This window comes from Notamacropus eugenii, chromosome 4 (assembly GCF_028372415.1).
Source record: "Notamacropus eugenii isolate mMacEug1 chromosome 4, mMacEug1.pri_v2, whole genome shotgun sequence".
NCBI lineage: Eukaryota > Metazoa > Chordata > Mammalia > Diprotodontia > Macropodidae > Notamacropus > Notamacropus eugenii.
In genome coordinates this window covers 11,837,924-11,854,149 of record NC_092875.1, presented here as the reverse complement: position 1 = coordinate 11,854,149, position 16,226 = coordinate 11,837,924, and the positions used below count along the sequence as shown (strand labels likewise).

Here is a 16,226-nt window from a genome sequence, read left to right as displayed (position 1 = left end):
TATTTTTTTGTTGTTCATTTGTTTCAGTCATGGTCTGTTCTTTGTGATCCCATTTGGTGTTTTCTTCGCAAATACACTGAACTGGTTTGCCATTTCCTTCTCTAGCTCATTTTACAGATGAAGAAACTGAGGCAAGCAGGATGAAGTGACTTGCCCAGGGTCACTCATCTAGTAACTCTGTCAGGCTGGATTTGAACTCAGGAAGATGAGTCTTTCTGACCTGGCGCTCTGTGCACTGGATCATCTGACTATCCCCATTCTAAAATTTAGTGACAGGAAACTGTCAGTCTGACATTTCCCTTGACCATTTGTCTATCCCCACCACTTCTTACCCACCTGGGTACCCTCGTGTGGCTCTGTTCTTTGTAAACCTGTAGGTTTTCACTGGGCTTTCCTGATGGGGTGGGGCTTTACTATATTAAAACTTTTCAGAGTTTCTTCTCTTTTTGGTGTACCATCTAATGTTTTTCTGTTTTAAAGTGGAAATTTGCAAATGTAATTCTTATTTTAAAATACCTCAAATTTCATAGTTGAAATTTACCACTATTTCTTTTAGGTTTAGAGGAAGGAACTTTGGATTTTGAATCCAGTGATCCACCCTTGAATCCTGGCTGAACTATTTGTTGTCTGGGTGACTTTGGCCAAGTCCTTTGTCTTCCCAGGATCTCATTTTCTTCCTTTGGAAAGGAAAGAAATTTGACTAGATCAGAGATGTCAAACATATAGCCTGTGGCCCACAATGTCCTGAATGTAGCCTGAGCTAGATGAAAATATTTTTGGGAAATATTTAACACAATGTTCCATTTTAAAAGAGAGTTGAGATGTGGCCTGGGGGATCTTGTGTACAATTTAGGGGCTGCCATTTCTATTTGAGTTTGACATCACTGGGTTAGGTGGTCTCTCAGGCCCCTGGACGTAGTTCTGCTAGATGCTGATGTCCTGAGCCCAGATGACTCCTGAAAATTAATTTGTGTTTCCTTTCTCACTCTCTTCATTTAGGCCAGCATACCGTTTGCTGTTATTGGCTCTAACCAACTCATTGAAGTCAAAGGAAGAAAGATCAGAGGTCGCCTGTATCCTTGGGGTGTGGTTGAGGTGGAGAATCCAGAACATAATGATTTCCTAAAGTTGAGGACTATGTTGGTGTAAGTAAGACTGCCCCTGGGTTAGTTTTCATGATGAATTGGGCCAGCAAACGTTTTCTCTGAGTGGCCTTTGAAACATTAGGTCTTCTTTGTTTCATGTGATGTTTTGTGGGCAATTTTTTCCTTCCAAATGCATAAGATGGAAAGTGACTTAATTGCTGGAAAAATGAGGAAGTCCAACTCTACTTAGTTCGGATAAAATGGCTAGAAGCAGGAGGTGGCATTGATTGTGGGGGGACAGCTGGGCTGGGATCTGCTGTGAGAAGGTCTATTTCACTTCGTATTGTTGGGGGCCTCCACTGGTGGTTGCCAAAGCTATGTTCTTCCTTGTGGGAGAAGATACCAGGAGAGTCTAAAGAAGGAAGGTTGGGGAGGGGGGGTGGATAAAGAGGAGCACAGGAGAAGGTGACTCAGAGAGCACTTTTTAAAAAAGTAATAGTATTTGATTTCCTCCATTTACACGTACAGACAGATTTCAACATTCATTTTCGGATAGATTTTGAGTTCCAAATTTTTCTCCCTCCCTCTTCTCCCCCTCCCCAAGAAGGCGAGCAGTCTGATATGGATTATTCATGCACAGTCATGTAAAATGTATTTTCACATTACTTGTGTTGTAAAAGAAGAAACAGAAAACCAAAGAAGAGTGAAAACAGTCTGTGTGCAGACTGTGAGTTCCTTCTCTGGAGGTGGATAGTATCTCCCATCATGAGTCCTTTGGAATCATGAAGGCACTTTCTCAGAGGACAGTGAGAATCCTTTCCGAGAAGTAGAAGGCCTTTCCAGACACTGGCTGCAAAGAGGATGTGTGTGTACGTCGATGAACTTCCTGGGGTCTATTTTAACTCCTAAGGAGCCCAGACGTCAAATATTACAACTTCATTAAATATAAATGGTTAGTGTGTCCGGTGTGTAGCCATTGGTGGCTAGTGGAAGACCCATCTTGGGACCTTGGTTTCCTCTTCTGGACAAGGAAGGGGCTTAGGTGAGATGATTCTCCATCTCTACGTAGACTTGACTATATTTAAGGAGCTGTTGGGGCCCCATTGTGCGCTTCCTAGCCAGGGCCAAAGCTTTGATTCCCAAGAAGACCATGGTGATGGGCAGAAGGGGAGGTGCCCCTTCCTCCTCCCCAAAGTTTAACTCTGGGCATTTTCTTCTTTGGGCTTACTTTACACTTCTATCTGCCTACCTGGAAAAGCGGGGGAATGGGCATTTTGTCTTTGACCTTGCTTGAGAGGGTGGGAAGGGAACACGCCCAGGCGTGGCCGGAAAGCACATTAGTGACCCTTTGCTGCCCTCTAGTGATGGCCTAAAGACAGACCCAGCTGCTGTTACTAACAGCCCCTTCCTGTCCTTGCAAGATGGTTGAGGGTCCATGAGGTTCTTACTTTACAGAAGGGGAAACTAGGGTACCAAGTGCCAAAGGAGCCAGTAAGTACTGGAGGCAAGATTTGATTCCAATGCTCTGCTCGTTGTGCTACAGGGATGGGATCTAATAATGAGGATGCTGGACAGGCTTTTGTCCACAGTCCCTTCTAAGCCAAAATCTTCTGATTCTTTCCTTTTGCGCCATGTCATGGCTGATGTGACAATGGTATATGAGCATTTTTTTGAAGGCTAATTACATGTTTCCATTGTTTCTATTTATAGAGCCATGCACTCAGTAGGTTACTTAATAGGCATGTGAATTTGTTGGAAGCACACATGTATACATAGGATCTATACTTTCCTTAGAACTCTTTGTGAGAAATTTACGTCTAAACACTTGACAAGTGACAATGATAGCTCAGTTCTCTGGGGCTTTGAGCTTTATAAAGTAGTTTCCTTAAAACCTTATGAGAAAGGTGGGTTAAGAATTATTATCCTTGTTTGACAGATGAGGCCATTCAAACTCAAGGAAGGTAAGTAACTTTCCATGGCCACGTTATCTCCTGGTGAGTGGCAGAGCCAGGTGGAGCCCAGAAGAGGGACTTCAGTGGCTCCCTAATCCAGTCCAGTCCCCCCAAGGGTCCTCACACCTGCACACCAGAAACCGCTGGGGGTCGGGGGAGGACACCAAGCACACCCGATAGATACCAAGGCTCTACTCTCAGTGCTGGGGAGAGAGAGAGGAAGATGACGAGCCGTTCCTGTGCTCGGGGGGCTTCTGATCTCTTGGCTTCTTGTTTGCGGGTGTACGTTATCTAAAAAAAGTCTTAGGAAACTCCTTAGATCGTCAGAGCTAGGAGAGACTGCAAAAGCCTTTTCAGTTTTCTCATATAAAATGTGAGGGTTGGATCCGAGAGCCTGCAAGGTCCCTCCCAGCTCTCAATCTCTGAGCCAAAATCTAGTCCATTCTCCAGCTTGACGTGATGAGTGTCCAAAGGGAGAGTGATGGCCAGAATGGGCCAGTGCCATGTGAGAGCGAATGAGGGAGATGAAGGTGGTTAGGTTCGAAGAGATTTATTCTGCTTGGTGACAGAAGGCTGAACAAGGGAGAAAGTGGAGAGAGAACAAACCATCTCTGCATGGAGTTGGCTGCCCTGGGAAGCGGTCAGGGTTTTAGGCAGAGGATGGAAGACCCTGGGAGGGCTGTGTGAGAGGCGATTTTGGTGGAGGTGTAAGCTGGGTCCAATGGCCCCCAGGGTTCCTTCCAGCGGTAAAGTGATGTAACTTTGGATCCAGGACTTGTGCGAGAGGCTAGAGCGACATCTTCTCAAGGGAGCCACTTTGCCTCAGAAGACCTGGGGGGAGGATGTTTAGTAGTTATCAGAGATATTGGGGGTACTTGAAAGGGGAATCACCTTGCTTCACCCAAAACCACATCTTTAAGGTCTGGGTTGTTAACCTCAAAAATGCCTAGTTGATGAGTCAGAGGATGCATCTCAAGTCTCCTAGCCACAGGATGATGGGATGTATGAGGGGGAGGGCTGCTCATCCACCTTTGGTGTCCATCTGTTGCCCAATTCTCACCTGTGGTTCCAAGAAACTATAACATGTGCAGTGTCCACACCCTGGCAATTCTTGGCAGATGGACTTAAACTGGGTTGAGGGGTAGCCACCAGGCCTCAGACCTGTTGGCGAGTTAGAGGGTGTCTACTCCAAGCATGTAAAGATTTTCCCCAGTGGAATGAGTGGATGAGAACAGTTTGTTTTAATGGCCATGAAGGTGGCTGAAGCAAGTATTGTGGTGAGCTTAGCGTGTGGTCAGACATTGAAGATGCCAAGGTCATCCCCTGCATCCTGGGCCATCCTCAGCCATCCTCAGTCATCCTGTCTATTTTATTTATTTATTTTTTAATTAATTAATTTATTTTTAGTTTTCAACATTCATTTCCACAAGATTTTGAGTTTTAAATTTTCTCCCCATCTCTCCCCTCCCCCACCCCATAACGCCTTGCATTCTGATTACCCCTTCCCCCAATCTGCCCTCTGTTTTGTCACACCCCTCTTTCCCTTATCCCCATTTCCTCTATTTTCTTGTAGGGCAAGATAGATTTCTATATCCCATTAAAAACAAGGCTTCTTAAGACACCAGGAGTCTGACCAGAGTCACCTCCCAGTTGTTGGGCTGGCTAGTGTTAGTGAGGACCCATCCTCTCCACATACTTGGACCACATTCATTGGCCTGCTGGATTGGTGTGGGAGAGGTCAGATGTTGACCCAGCAGTGGCCTGGATTAGCCAAGACCCCAGCAGGCCTCTGGCCCAGGAGAGAGAGGGGTTGGAGTGGTCATTCATGACTTCCCTGGACCCGATCAAGGGGAACCCTGTCAGCATCTGTTTGCTGGTGGAGGAGCCAGGTTGCCTCCAGATGCCAGCTTCGGACCCTGATTCAGACTGCCCTCTGCAGCAACGCCAGTGTCAGTAGGGAGTGCCACTTGATTGCCTCCTCCACACTGGCCAAGCAGTATTGGACTGAGGGGATGATGGAGGAAAGCAGACTGCAGGCCCCCAGAGCTGACTCAGTTCCCTGGGCTCTTTCTCCCTCCCTTCTGGTCCAGCACCACATCCTATCCCATTCACTGCTTCAAGCCCAAGAGCCCAGGCCAAGGCCAGGAGTTTCAGACAAGAGTCCCTGAGAGGCCTGTAATCTTGTAGAAGCCATCTGTGCCACTGATTCCCCCTCATGGCTCTTTCTAGAGTTTCTTGAACAGTATTTCCTGCTGGAATCAGGAAAACCCTCCTGCAAAAAGTGGGATTTGAGCTGTCTTGAGAAGGTGTGGGGGAGAGCATGGGGTGGGAGGCGGTGCATGGTTGGAAAATGAGTGTGGTATGTGGGAAACTGTGAGGAGCCAAGTGTGACTGGATTGTAGAGGATGTGGGCTGGGGGTGAGGGGGGAAGACAGGGTGACCTTTAGGAAATCACCTTGGATGGGAGTGGGAGGGACACCAAGCAGGAGCCTGGCCAGAGGCTGAGTGAGATGTGAGGAGGGCCTGTACTGGGATGATGGCTGTGAGCAGAGAGATGCTGTGAAGGGAGGTGGGGCAAGATTGGGGAGCAGAGCAGGCATGTGGGGCAAGTGAGTAAGGAATGAGGTCGGCTCTGAGGTTTCAGGCCAGGTTAACAGGTGGTGGCACTGCCCCCCCCCCCCCCCCCATAGCCATAGGAAAGTTGGGAAGAGGCTTTAGGGGAAGATAAGGAGATGGTCTGTGGTGGGGATTGATCTCAAGTAGAAATGGATCCCTGCAAGCTGCATATTGACTTAGCAAACCACCAATTTCCATTATTCACGTGGTTTTCTGTTTTCAAACATTTTCCATCTACATTTTAATTGGGTTTGGGACTGCCTTAATGAGCAGTTTAACACCTGGGGTCTATGGGGCGTGCAGCTTGAGATCCTTGCTCTCCTTGGCACCTGCTGCTCTGCCTGGTTTTAACTCCCAGGATAAACTCATCACTTCTGATTTCACCCCCAGGATACTACTGCCATCTTGATTGTCTCCTCCCTCAGCCTCCGCTCCCCTCCAAATGGAGGGTTGGAGAGGACCAAACTCCTCCCAGTGCCTTCCTTTAGGGAGAGCAGGGATTGCCTTTCTTTTATTAGCTGTATCCCCAGTGCTTGGCACATAGTAGGCTCTTATAATCCATGTTTATGAATTAGATGTCATTTAGGACTGCAGCTCCCGTGGGACACTAAGGCTGAAATCATTTGTACAGAGATAGTGGTTGAGTCCAAGGAGTTGATGAGGTCACCAAGTGAGACAGAACAGAGGGAGGAGAGAAGGGACCCAGGCAGAGTCTTGGGGAACACTGAGGGTTTATGGGTGTGAAAGGAATGCCTGGTTAGGGGTAGTCACTCTTTCCAATAGGCAGAACTGCCTTTGAAAATTCTCTCAAGAAACTTGGAGTGTAGTGCCAGGGATAGGATGGGCACACGGGTAACTGTTGTACAAATTCTAATATGCAGACTGCCTCGCGGATGTCTCAGGGGAGGCTTCCTGTTACAGAGAGCTTGGGGAATGGAACAGAGGCGGCCTAAGCCAGTCCAGCTTAAGGGAAGGTTGTTCACAGTCCTCTGCTATGTGCAGAGGAGACCACTGGAGGGGTGAAGGCAGCTGGCCACAGGCCTGGGTGGTGTGGGCAGGAGAGCCCTCCAGCAGGGCTGGTGCGGTATTCTGTGAAGTTCTTCATTTGGAAGAATGTACTGTAAGCTTTGACAACATCTCCAAAGGCAGGGTTGGGGCCAGACCCCTTTGTACAGGGGCAGCCAGCTGTGTTACAAGGGGACAGCACTCACTGGGATGCATGAGTGAAGCCATGGTGGGTCATGGGAAGGGAAATGGAATGAGCCAGAAGAGAAAATGTGGAGTGAGAAAAGTCACTGCATTGATGTCACAGGCATTTCAAATATGTAGGGAGGAACCTGGGTATTTCTCTTCCTCTGCCTCCTGTCCCCCATGGCCTCCCAGAACTGGACACTGCCAGTGTTGCTGCCATATCCCACAAGGGGCCACAGCTGGGGCAGCCCGCAGATTCCTGGGCAACAGGTTACAACAGGAACTGATGACTTCAAGGGTACCTGGAGGCAAAGGAATCTCTGCCTTCCCATAGTCAGACAGTGCATTCACATGGGTTGGGACCATCCATGGGGTTCATTGAACATATATGCTGCTGAGCTCTGGACAAACCCCACAGTCTTTAAAAAGAGCTTCCAGCAACTACATGAACCGTATGACTAGCCTAGAGCCCTGACCCTGGCTACCCAGCCTCCCTTCCTTTCATAGTGTGTGTATGTGTGTGTGTGTCTCTGTGTGTGTGTCTGTGTGTGTGTCTCTGTGTGTGTCTGTCTGTGTATCTCTGTGTGTGTCTGTCTGTGTCTATGTGCGTGTCTGTGTGTGTGTGTCTGTCTGTGTATCTCTGTGTGTGTGTCTGTGTGTGTGTCTGTGTGTGTCTCTGTGTGTGTCTCTCTGTGTGTGTGTCTGTGTGTGTCTCTGTGTGTGTCTCTGTGTGTGTGTGTCTCTGTGTGTGTCTGTCTGTGTATCTCTGTGTGTGTCTGTCTGTGTCTGTGTGTGTCTGTGTGTGTGTCTGTGTATCTCTGTGTGTGTCTGTCTGTGTCTCTTTGTGTGTGTGTGTCTCTGTGTGTCTGTGTGTGTGTGTCTCTGTGTGTTTGTCTCTGTGTGTGTGTTTGTCTCTGTCTGTGTGTGTGTCTGTATGTGTCTGTGTGTGTGTGTGTGTGTGTGTGTGTGTGTGTGTGTGTCCTTTTGCCTTCCTCATGACCTGTCTCCCCTCTCCTCACTCCTCTATACAGGACCACACTCTGTATCATAAGACTATTTTCCTTTTCTCCCGATGTTTTTCCTTTTTTCTTAACTCAGTCTCTAGTCCAACCCTTAACAATGTATAAATTTTGTTTCTTTTTAAAATAAAACATGTATAGGGAGTTTGCACCAACATGTAACACTAAGAACCATTTCCCTGTAGTTTTAGTTTTTTTGATGGCTACATGAAAAAATGCTCCACATCACTAATGGGAGGAAGTTTTCAAATGAAGGTCTACAGAATTTTGTTTCACTTCATGCAAATTGGCAGGAGTGGAAAAAGATGAACAGTCAGTGTTGGAGAGGATGTGTGAAGACAGACTCACTGATGCATTGTTGGTGGAATTGTGAAATGGTCCGACCATACTGACTAGCACTTTGGAATTATTCAAGAAAAGGTACTGTACTGTCCATGCTCTTTGACTCAGTAATACCTGTTGGAAGCATACCCCCAAGGAAATAAAAGACAAAAACAAAGGTCCACTATGTGTGAAAACTGTCATAGCAGATAGCATTCCTTATGTTGTGGAAACAAGGAGGGTGTCTCAGGATGCCACTGGGTGGTGCCAGAGGGCATAGAGCACTGGGCCTGGGGTCAGCAAGACCCGGATTCAAATCCAGTCTGAGACCTGTACTTGCTGTAGGACCCTTGACCCAGAAGTTTCCTCAGCTGTAAAATGGAAATAATGACCACAGTGCGGTTTTTGTCCAGGGTTGTTGTGAAGATCAGGTGAGAGAATAGTTATGAAACGCTTAGCACAGCCTGGGACATAGTAGGTGCTTAATAAATGGTTGTTTCCTCCCCTCCTCAGCTGGAAGATGTCTGAAAAATTATGGGACATTGTCGTCCAATAAAAAATGATAAAAGTGAGGACCTGAGAGAAGCACGGACAGACTGATCTGAACTGGTGTAGGATGAGATCAGTAGAGCTAAGAGACAACGACGGCTCAGTGACCTACTCAGTAATATGAACGGGAAGGGCAGCAAAAGAAACAACCCGTCTCGTAAGAGCAGCTGGCATGGGTGCAGTGCTCTAAGGATTGCAAGGCACTCTACAAATATTATCTCACGTGGTCCTGATGACAACCCTGGGAGGAAGGGACTGTGATGAGCCCCATTTTACAGATGAGGAAACCGAGGCAGATGGAGTGCAGTGGCCTGTGCAGCCAGGCAGTGTCTGAGGCCAGATCTGAACTCAGCTTTACCTGGCTCCAGGCCCAGGGCTGTATCTCTGCTCTGTTCTCATAGTAATGTCAAAGCCAGTGAAGCCCCTAGAGAACAGGTGATGAAGCATCTCTCCTCCCTCCAGGCAGAGAGATGGAGGCCGAAGGGACTGTGTTTGCAGAAATGGTCACAGTATCATTTGTTTTTGCTTAATTGTCTTCCTTTCACAGAGAGTTTAGTTTGGGGTGAGGTGAATTGATGACATTCTCTGATGTAAAGTTAAACGTCATCCATAAAATGGATATGTGGTTTTCTGGTTTTTGAGGATCACTGGAGGAGAAATGTAGATTCCCATTTCCCATCTCACTTACTGGTTACACTCCCCATCTCTGAGCCTCAGTTTCCTCATCTGTAAATTGGGTGTAGTGATTTTGATAGCCCCCTCCTTCACGGTCCTATTGAGAGGTTGGAAGAAGGAACTGTGTTTGAAGCGCCAGGCACCCATGGGATGGCTTTGTAACCAGAGGTGTCTCAGTTGGCATTAGGGGTTTTTTAAAAATTCAGTATTACTTTCGGGTCTGAATTTTTCCCCTCTTCGCCATCTTGAGAAAAACCAAACTGTTACAAACGTGGACAGTTAAGACATTTTGGTCAGTCGAGCATTTATTAAACACCTCCTGTGTGCCAGGCAGCGTACTTGGCCCGAGGTCTGGACAGTTGGAAGTTACCACATTTCCTGACTTTGAAGAGGATTTGGGGAGACAGGTGATTTCATTAGAAGTCAAAGACAACTGGGAAATCCAGTCCAGATACCAGCTAGTTAGTGGTCGGTGGCAAAGCTTGAGTGGGGTTTTTTTTAATTGGTTAATTTATTTTTAGTTTTCAGCATTCACGTTTATAAGATTTTGAGTTCTAAATTTCCCCCCTTCTCCTTCCCTCTCCCCAAGACAACATACCATCTGATATCGGCTATACATGTACAATCAAATGAACACATTGCTTCATTAGTCGTGCTGTAAAGAAGAATCGGAGCAAAAGAGGAAAACCACAAGAAAAAAGTGAAAATAGTCAGCTTTGATCTGTGCTCAGACTCCAGAGTTCTTTCTCTGGATGTGGATGGCATTTTCCATCTTAAGTCTTTCAGAATTGTCTTAGATCCTTGCATTGTTGAGAAGAGCCAAGTCTATCAGATGTTGGTGTAGCTGTGTACGATGTTCTCCACTTCACCCAGCATCGGTTCACATAAGTGTTTCCAGACTTTTTCTGAAATCTGCCTGCTCATCATTTCTCATAGCACAATAATATTCCATTACATTCATATACCACAACTTGTTCAGTCATTGATGGGCATCCCCTCGATTTCCAGTTCTTGGCCACCACAAAGAGAGCTGCTATAAATATTTTCATACATGTGGTCCTTTTCCCATTTTTATGATCTCTTTGGGATACAGACCTAGAAGTGATATTGCTGGGTCAAAGGGTATGCACATTTTTATAGACCTTTGGGCGTAGTTTCAAATTGCTCTACAGAATGGTTGGATCAGTTCACAGCTCCACCAACAATGCATTGATATTCCAATTTTCCCACATCTCCAACATTTCTCATTTTCCTGTTTTGTCATATTGGACAATCTGATAGGTGCTGTGGGTACTTGGGTGGGTATTTTTGCATGTGTTGTGGGTGCCCAGTGACTAGGGCAGTCAGCCTAAGGGAGGGACTAATCAAGGAAAGAGAGAGCTTCTGGGGAAGAAACAGTGATGAATTGGGATTGACTTAAAGAACAAATGCACTCATGTGGTCCTTGTCCTGGCCCCTTTTTAGAACGCACATGCAGGACCTACAAGAAGTAACCCAGGATTTGCATTATGAAAACTTCCGCTCAGAGAGGCTGAAACGTGGCGGCCGGTGAGTGTGGTCTGATCCTTTGGTCTTGGCTGCCAGGATGGCGCAGGGTTAGAGTGGGGATATGGAAGAGTGTGGTGCAGAGCCCTGGGCCCAAGGCAGGTGGTCAGAGTGGAGGGCTCCACTCCCATGTGTTCCTTTAAGCCTCTGTGGGGGCTGGATTCCTCCTCCAGGGTCTTTTCTGCACACTTGGATTTGGCCGTTGGCCCACGGTCTTTCATTTTTGACCCTGGGTTCTTCTGGTTCCCTTCTGCTCTGGTCTGGCCTTGAATAACTTCCCCCCAAGTACTTGGAATTTGGGAAATTCTCTTCTGTGTTACTGGGGGCTTCTTTCTGAAATTCTGTGCTATTTAGAAGTTCAGTTTGGTTATCAGCAGACATACACTTGAAAAACAAATCGAAGTAAATGTAATTCCCATTTATATAAAGCTTCACGGTTTACAAAGTACTTTCTTCTCCTAAGAGTTGGGTAGGGCAGAAATGACTATTTCTATTTGCACATGAGGAAACTGAGGTCCCAAGAGGATAATGATGTGGTCCAAGTCACTTAGTGGTAGAATAGGGATTTGAACCCAGGGCTCCTGCCTCCAAAGAGCATCCCAGTGGCCACATTGCTTATTAATGATAGAGAACGTCCAGGGCAATGAAACTCTTGGCAGTGCCATCACCATGACTCCCATTTTCTTCCCCCTTTTCCCTGCACAAAGGATTCTGTGCTTTGGAAGACACTGGAGGAAGAAAGAGCTGGGCCCAGGAGCACCAAAGGGTGGTTTTGTTTGGCAGAGAGCTGAGGCTTCCTGGGCCACAGGATGACCTAGGGGGTGCTGCCCCTGGGGGCCAGCCTCCTTTGGGAGCCTTCAGGCCATGCCGTGTTTTTGTGTCTTTCAGGCCAGAGGGGGACGAGGTGGTTGACAAGGACCAGATTCTTCAGCAGAAGGAAGCTGAGGTAAGGACGCCCCACAGCTTTCTTGGGGTTCCCCACCCCCACCATTGTCTGTGTTTATGCCTTTAAAAAGAGGTCAGTATACAGGATTGGTTGAAAGGGAAATACTCTTGAGGCAGTTTCTGGATGGTGCTTCCCGTGTGATTAGAATTTTATAAACACAACAGAAAAGCTGTTGTGTATCTTGTCTGTCTTTAAATAGCCTCACAATCTGCCAGAAGACGTATTCCCCTCCCAGGATGCTCTTCCTCAGTCCTTACTCCCTGGGAGCTTCTTGCCCAGGGCCCCCTGCAGGGGGAGGGTCTCCACTCTCTGGGGGCCAGGTGCCACTTGCTCCCAGGAGGCCCCGAGGTGCCGTGCCACAGCCCAGCAGGATCTCCTTGGGAGAAGTAGCATACGTGCTTTTGGTCAGAGGGGATGCATTGATTTTTTCTCCAGAAAGTCACCCCTGTATTACCTCCCAGAATGGGTGACAGTACTGGTTCAGCTCCAGGTGCCTTAGTGTGGCAGGAGAATTGCTCTGGCTCATTCCTTCTTGCTTACCCAGCTCAGATACATGCACATGCACTTGCACACATCCATGCACAAGCATACACACACATGCACTTGCACACATCCTTGCACAAGCACACTCCCTCACTACTCCACTGAGGCCTCTTGAAATCCTCTTGTTCCAGACCCTTCCTGGGCAGGAGGTGAATTCTTGACCCACAGAGTCTGTCCCCCAGGCCTTGAGTTCCCACCTTCCTCATAGAATCCTGAAACCTTGAAGGCTCTGCTGATGTCCCCAAGTAATGCTGTCCCCATGTGCTTCTCTGCGGCCATCTTTTCTTTCCCCAGAATGTTAGTCCTTTGAGGGTAGTGACTGCTTGTGTCCTTGACCCCTCTCCCAGTGCTTTGCCCATAGTAGGAGCCTAATAAGTGCTCACTGAACTGACCCTTGCCCTTGGTGCAGTGACAGATAGCTGTACCTCCCTCCGCTCCATCTTTGTCTCTGAACTGAATATCCCATGTGGAGCTCGGTGTGTGCACCCCTAACCTCCTCAAAGGGGTTGCAGACCAGGCTCCTGCAGATGCCCCCAAATCTCTCAAGGCAGCCTGGGCTGACCTGGCCATCAGCAGCTGGTAAGGGGCTGCCTTTGCACAAGCAGCGTGTTAGCAGGCAAAGGTGACTCTGGAGGTCCTGCTGCACAGCATCAGTCCAGTACCTTGGACTCCATCTAATGCTGAAAGGGACCATGGGAAGTGGCTGGGGATGGTGAGGTCATGCTCTAGACTTCTCATGGTGGTGACAGCTGGAGGGAAAATGGCCAGAGGGGCATGAGGAGCCCTAGGCCTCCTGGGGTGCCCCAAGGGGAGCCTGTCCTGCCTGTCCTAGTGTACTCTCTTAAAGAGACCACCCACCAGCAAAGGATGTAAGGGGACACACAACCCACAGGAGCACACAGCCCTTGCCAATGGCCCCACACCAAAGAAACACAGCATGTTCAGGAATCAGCAAAGAATGTGAAGGTCTGCTGCATTCCAAGCAGGAATTTTATTCCTTTTTGGAACCAATCTGAAAATAATTTATTATTATTTGGAACCCTCATGGGAATACAGCTGCAGGGGGACAATAAGCAGGGCCCAGAACTGAAAGGAAGGGAAGGGGGCTGGATTGTATGTGGAAAACCAGGCAGGACTTTCACTGATCTCAGGCTGCTTCTGGCTAATGATCACCAATATTCTCACAATGAAGCTCCATGGCTACAAGTCATGGAATACCACGGCCTCAAACAAGTCAAAATCTCAGGTGACTCAGGCAAGGCAGAGCAGCACAGAGGGTGACCAACGAGCTGCGGGTGAGACATGGTAGAGAAGAGCTCCTCAGGCAGATGGAGGGTGGCCCCGGCTGCTCTCTGCATGTTCTCTACTACCACCTCTCTGGAGATTTCAGGGCCTGGATTGTTAGGAAAGCCAGTGCCTTGTTTTTGACATTCCATGATTTTGGATAATACAAGACCATCCCGTGCAAGACAGCTGCAGGCATGTCTGTTAGGGCATCCGCTTGGAACTGAAGGGAATTGCACAGCCTTGGCAAAGCGGCTGCTTAAAGGAGAGAGTTTTCATCACTCCCCTTTTCTGAATGTAGACAGTAGGCAGGTGGAGCAGAGCACTGCAGCCCTGTCCTGTTGGCCTGGGCTCAGGGCTGCTCCTCATCGGAGCTGCTGCAGCGTCTGCATCTTCTTGGCACAGGACTCTGTATTGATTAGTTTTAGATGGACAATAGTAGCATCTCCCATCGCTGGGGCTCTAGCATCCACTGGCAGCAACATCATCTCCCGTCGCTGGGGCTCTGTCATGTACTGACAGTTACAGCGTCATCACCTCGATTCCAAGAGTCACGCCATCCAACACCTCATCCAGCCATCCTCTCTAACTCTGATACACTGCTTCAGAGTTTCAGGTTCTTAGATTGGAAGTCGGGGAGCAAGCTGGCACTTTGGAAATAAAGAGGCCTCCCCAGATAAACCCTGTCTCTCGCCTTTCCCTTTTCCGAGGTGGCCTGTGACAAACGTTTTTGGGCTTGGGAGCTTGTGTGGTATGTGGGGTGGGGCTGAGAGGAAATGGGCTCACATTCTTTGGCCTCTGCTGAGAAAATAAACAGCCAATTCCCCTTCTGTTTTGCATTCCGGCCAGGCTTGGTGCTTCAAGTCCTAGTTATAGATTTACAAGGTTTGCATAACTCCAGGGAGAATTCAGGTCTGAGTCTGTGCCAGAGACCGTCATTCTCAGGCATCACCTCTGCTAACTAACTTGAATCTCAAAGACCCTGTTTCGGGCCTGTTGGCATCATTAATCTCCATCTCAGCTCCTTTTATAAGACTGACTCATTTCGTCATGTTGAACTCCTGTAAACACTGGAATCCTGTTGTCAGATTTTGCCTTAGACAGAAAAAGAGAGAGGGGGTGTATAAACTTCTTTCCTTGAGCTATGAAGGAGTTGCCTGGTGGCACTTGTGTCTGGTCTGTAATTCAGTTTATAGTGAGTATTTCTCTTACTGCTGCCAATAGCAGTCTTTCTGTCAAAGTAGTCTCTTGGCAGCCTCCCCTTTTGCTCTTAGGAGCCCTTCCTCTATGACCATGGGACCTGCCCTGAAAAGTTTCATAAATCTCTTGCTAAGCCTAAAATGCCCAGGATGTATTGAAAAAAAAACAGTTGATACCATCTTCCGGGCACCCAGTATGTTGGGGGAGTGGGCCATCGAGAAAGAACTGTCCTTGGAAAGGATGTCAGGAGTGTGCCAGATTTCCCAGAGCACCAGAAGATGCAAAGAGGAGGAAGGAAGGGTGGGTGCTTTGTGAGGCCAGTGTGACTGGGTCATGGAGTTTGGGAAGGGGAGTAGTGCGGAAGAGGGCTGGAAGTGGAGAATGAGGCCAGATGGTACAGGGTTTGAAATGCCAAACAGAAGAATTTGTCCTTTCCAGCTCTGGCTCTCTGATGCTGGAGGTAATTGGGAGTTGATTAAGTAAGGAGAGACCTGGCCAGATGGGCATTTGAGGAATGTCCCTTGGGACCCTAGCCAGGAGGCCTGGGGGATAGTGGAGAGAAAGTAGAGGGGTGGGAGACATATTGATAAAAAATAACAGGATTTGGCAGTGGATCTACTGTGGGGTGAGAGGGAGGAGGTTCAGGAAAGGCCTTTACTGCTCTGCATCCCAGGGATGGGAGCCAAGGGGAAAGAGAGCCAGGTGCTTTTTAGTGGGGGCCTCACTTCCCTTGTGTGGTCTGTGCCTGGACCTCCCGAAGGAAGGGGCTGCACGAGCTATCCCCTTCCAGTTTGGCCACCAGGAGTGCCGCTTCTGGCTTTTTTAAATGGAGGGTACAAACAGCCACAAGGAGGCAGCACTTGTGGCTAGAATTGGACCTTCAGTACCATTAACATCTCCCACATCTCCATTCCAGTCGGAAGAAAGCTTGGTTTCTGTTGGGGGCACACCCCCACCCTAAGCAGCAGGTGGTATTTGTGGAGTGTCCTCCATCCCGGACTGGACCTGGGGTGGTAACCCCTGCCTGCTCCCTCCTGTATAGAAGTGTCCCCCATGTGATTCCAGGCCAGGCTGTCCTCATCCTCCTCCTCCTTGACTGGTGCCTGCCCTGGGGTCCCCTCTGCCTCCTCCAGGCAGAGCCCATCCAGCCTTAGACTCTTCGCCTGCAGATTGCCCCAGTCTGCCCAGGGATTCTGTTCTGGCCCTTCTCTTTGGATCTGGGGATCCCGGCCCAGCCCTATTCCCTTTGGATGATCCTCACATGTCCTGGTTTCCATTCTTACTGCCATCCCACTTTCCT

At 48.3% G+C, this 16,226-nt stretch overlaps 1 protein-coding gene across 2 annotated transcripts in view; it reads left to right on the top strand.

Moving 5' to 3' along the window:
- LOC140498969 (septin-2) overlaps positions 1-16,226 on the top strand; it is a 116,841-nt gene that overhangs the window by 52,773 nt on the left and 47,842 nt on the right. Inside the window, exons 9-11 of one of the 2 annotated variants that reach the window (XM_072599800.1) lie at positions 1,000-1,145; positions 10,873-10,956; positions 11,842-11,899. In XM_072599800.1, coding sequence (XP_072455901.1) covers positions 1,000-1,145; positions 10,873-10,956; positions 11,842-11,899 — 288 coding nt within the window. Of the gene's footprint in view, positions 1-999; positions 1,146-8,156; positions 8,284-10,872; positions 10,957-11,841; positions 11,900-16,226 lie in introns of those variants that run through there. The other variant, XM_072599801.1, reaches the window with a different exon arrangement.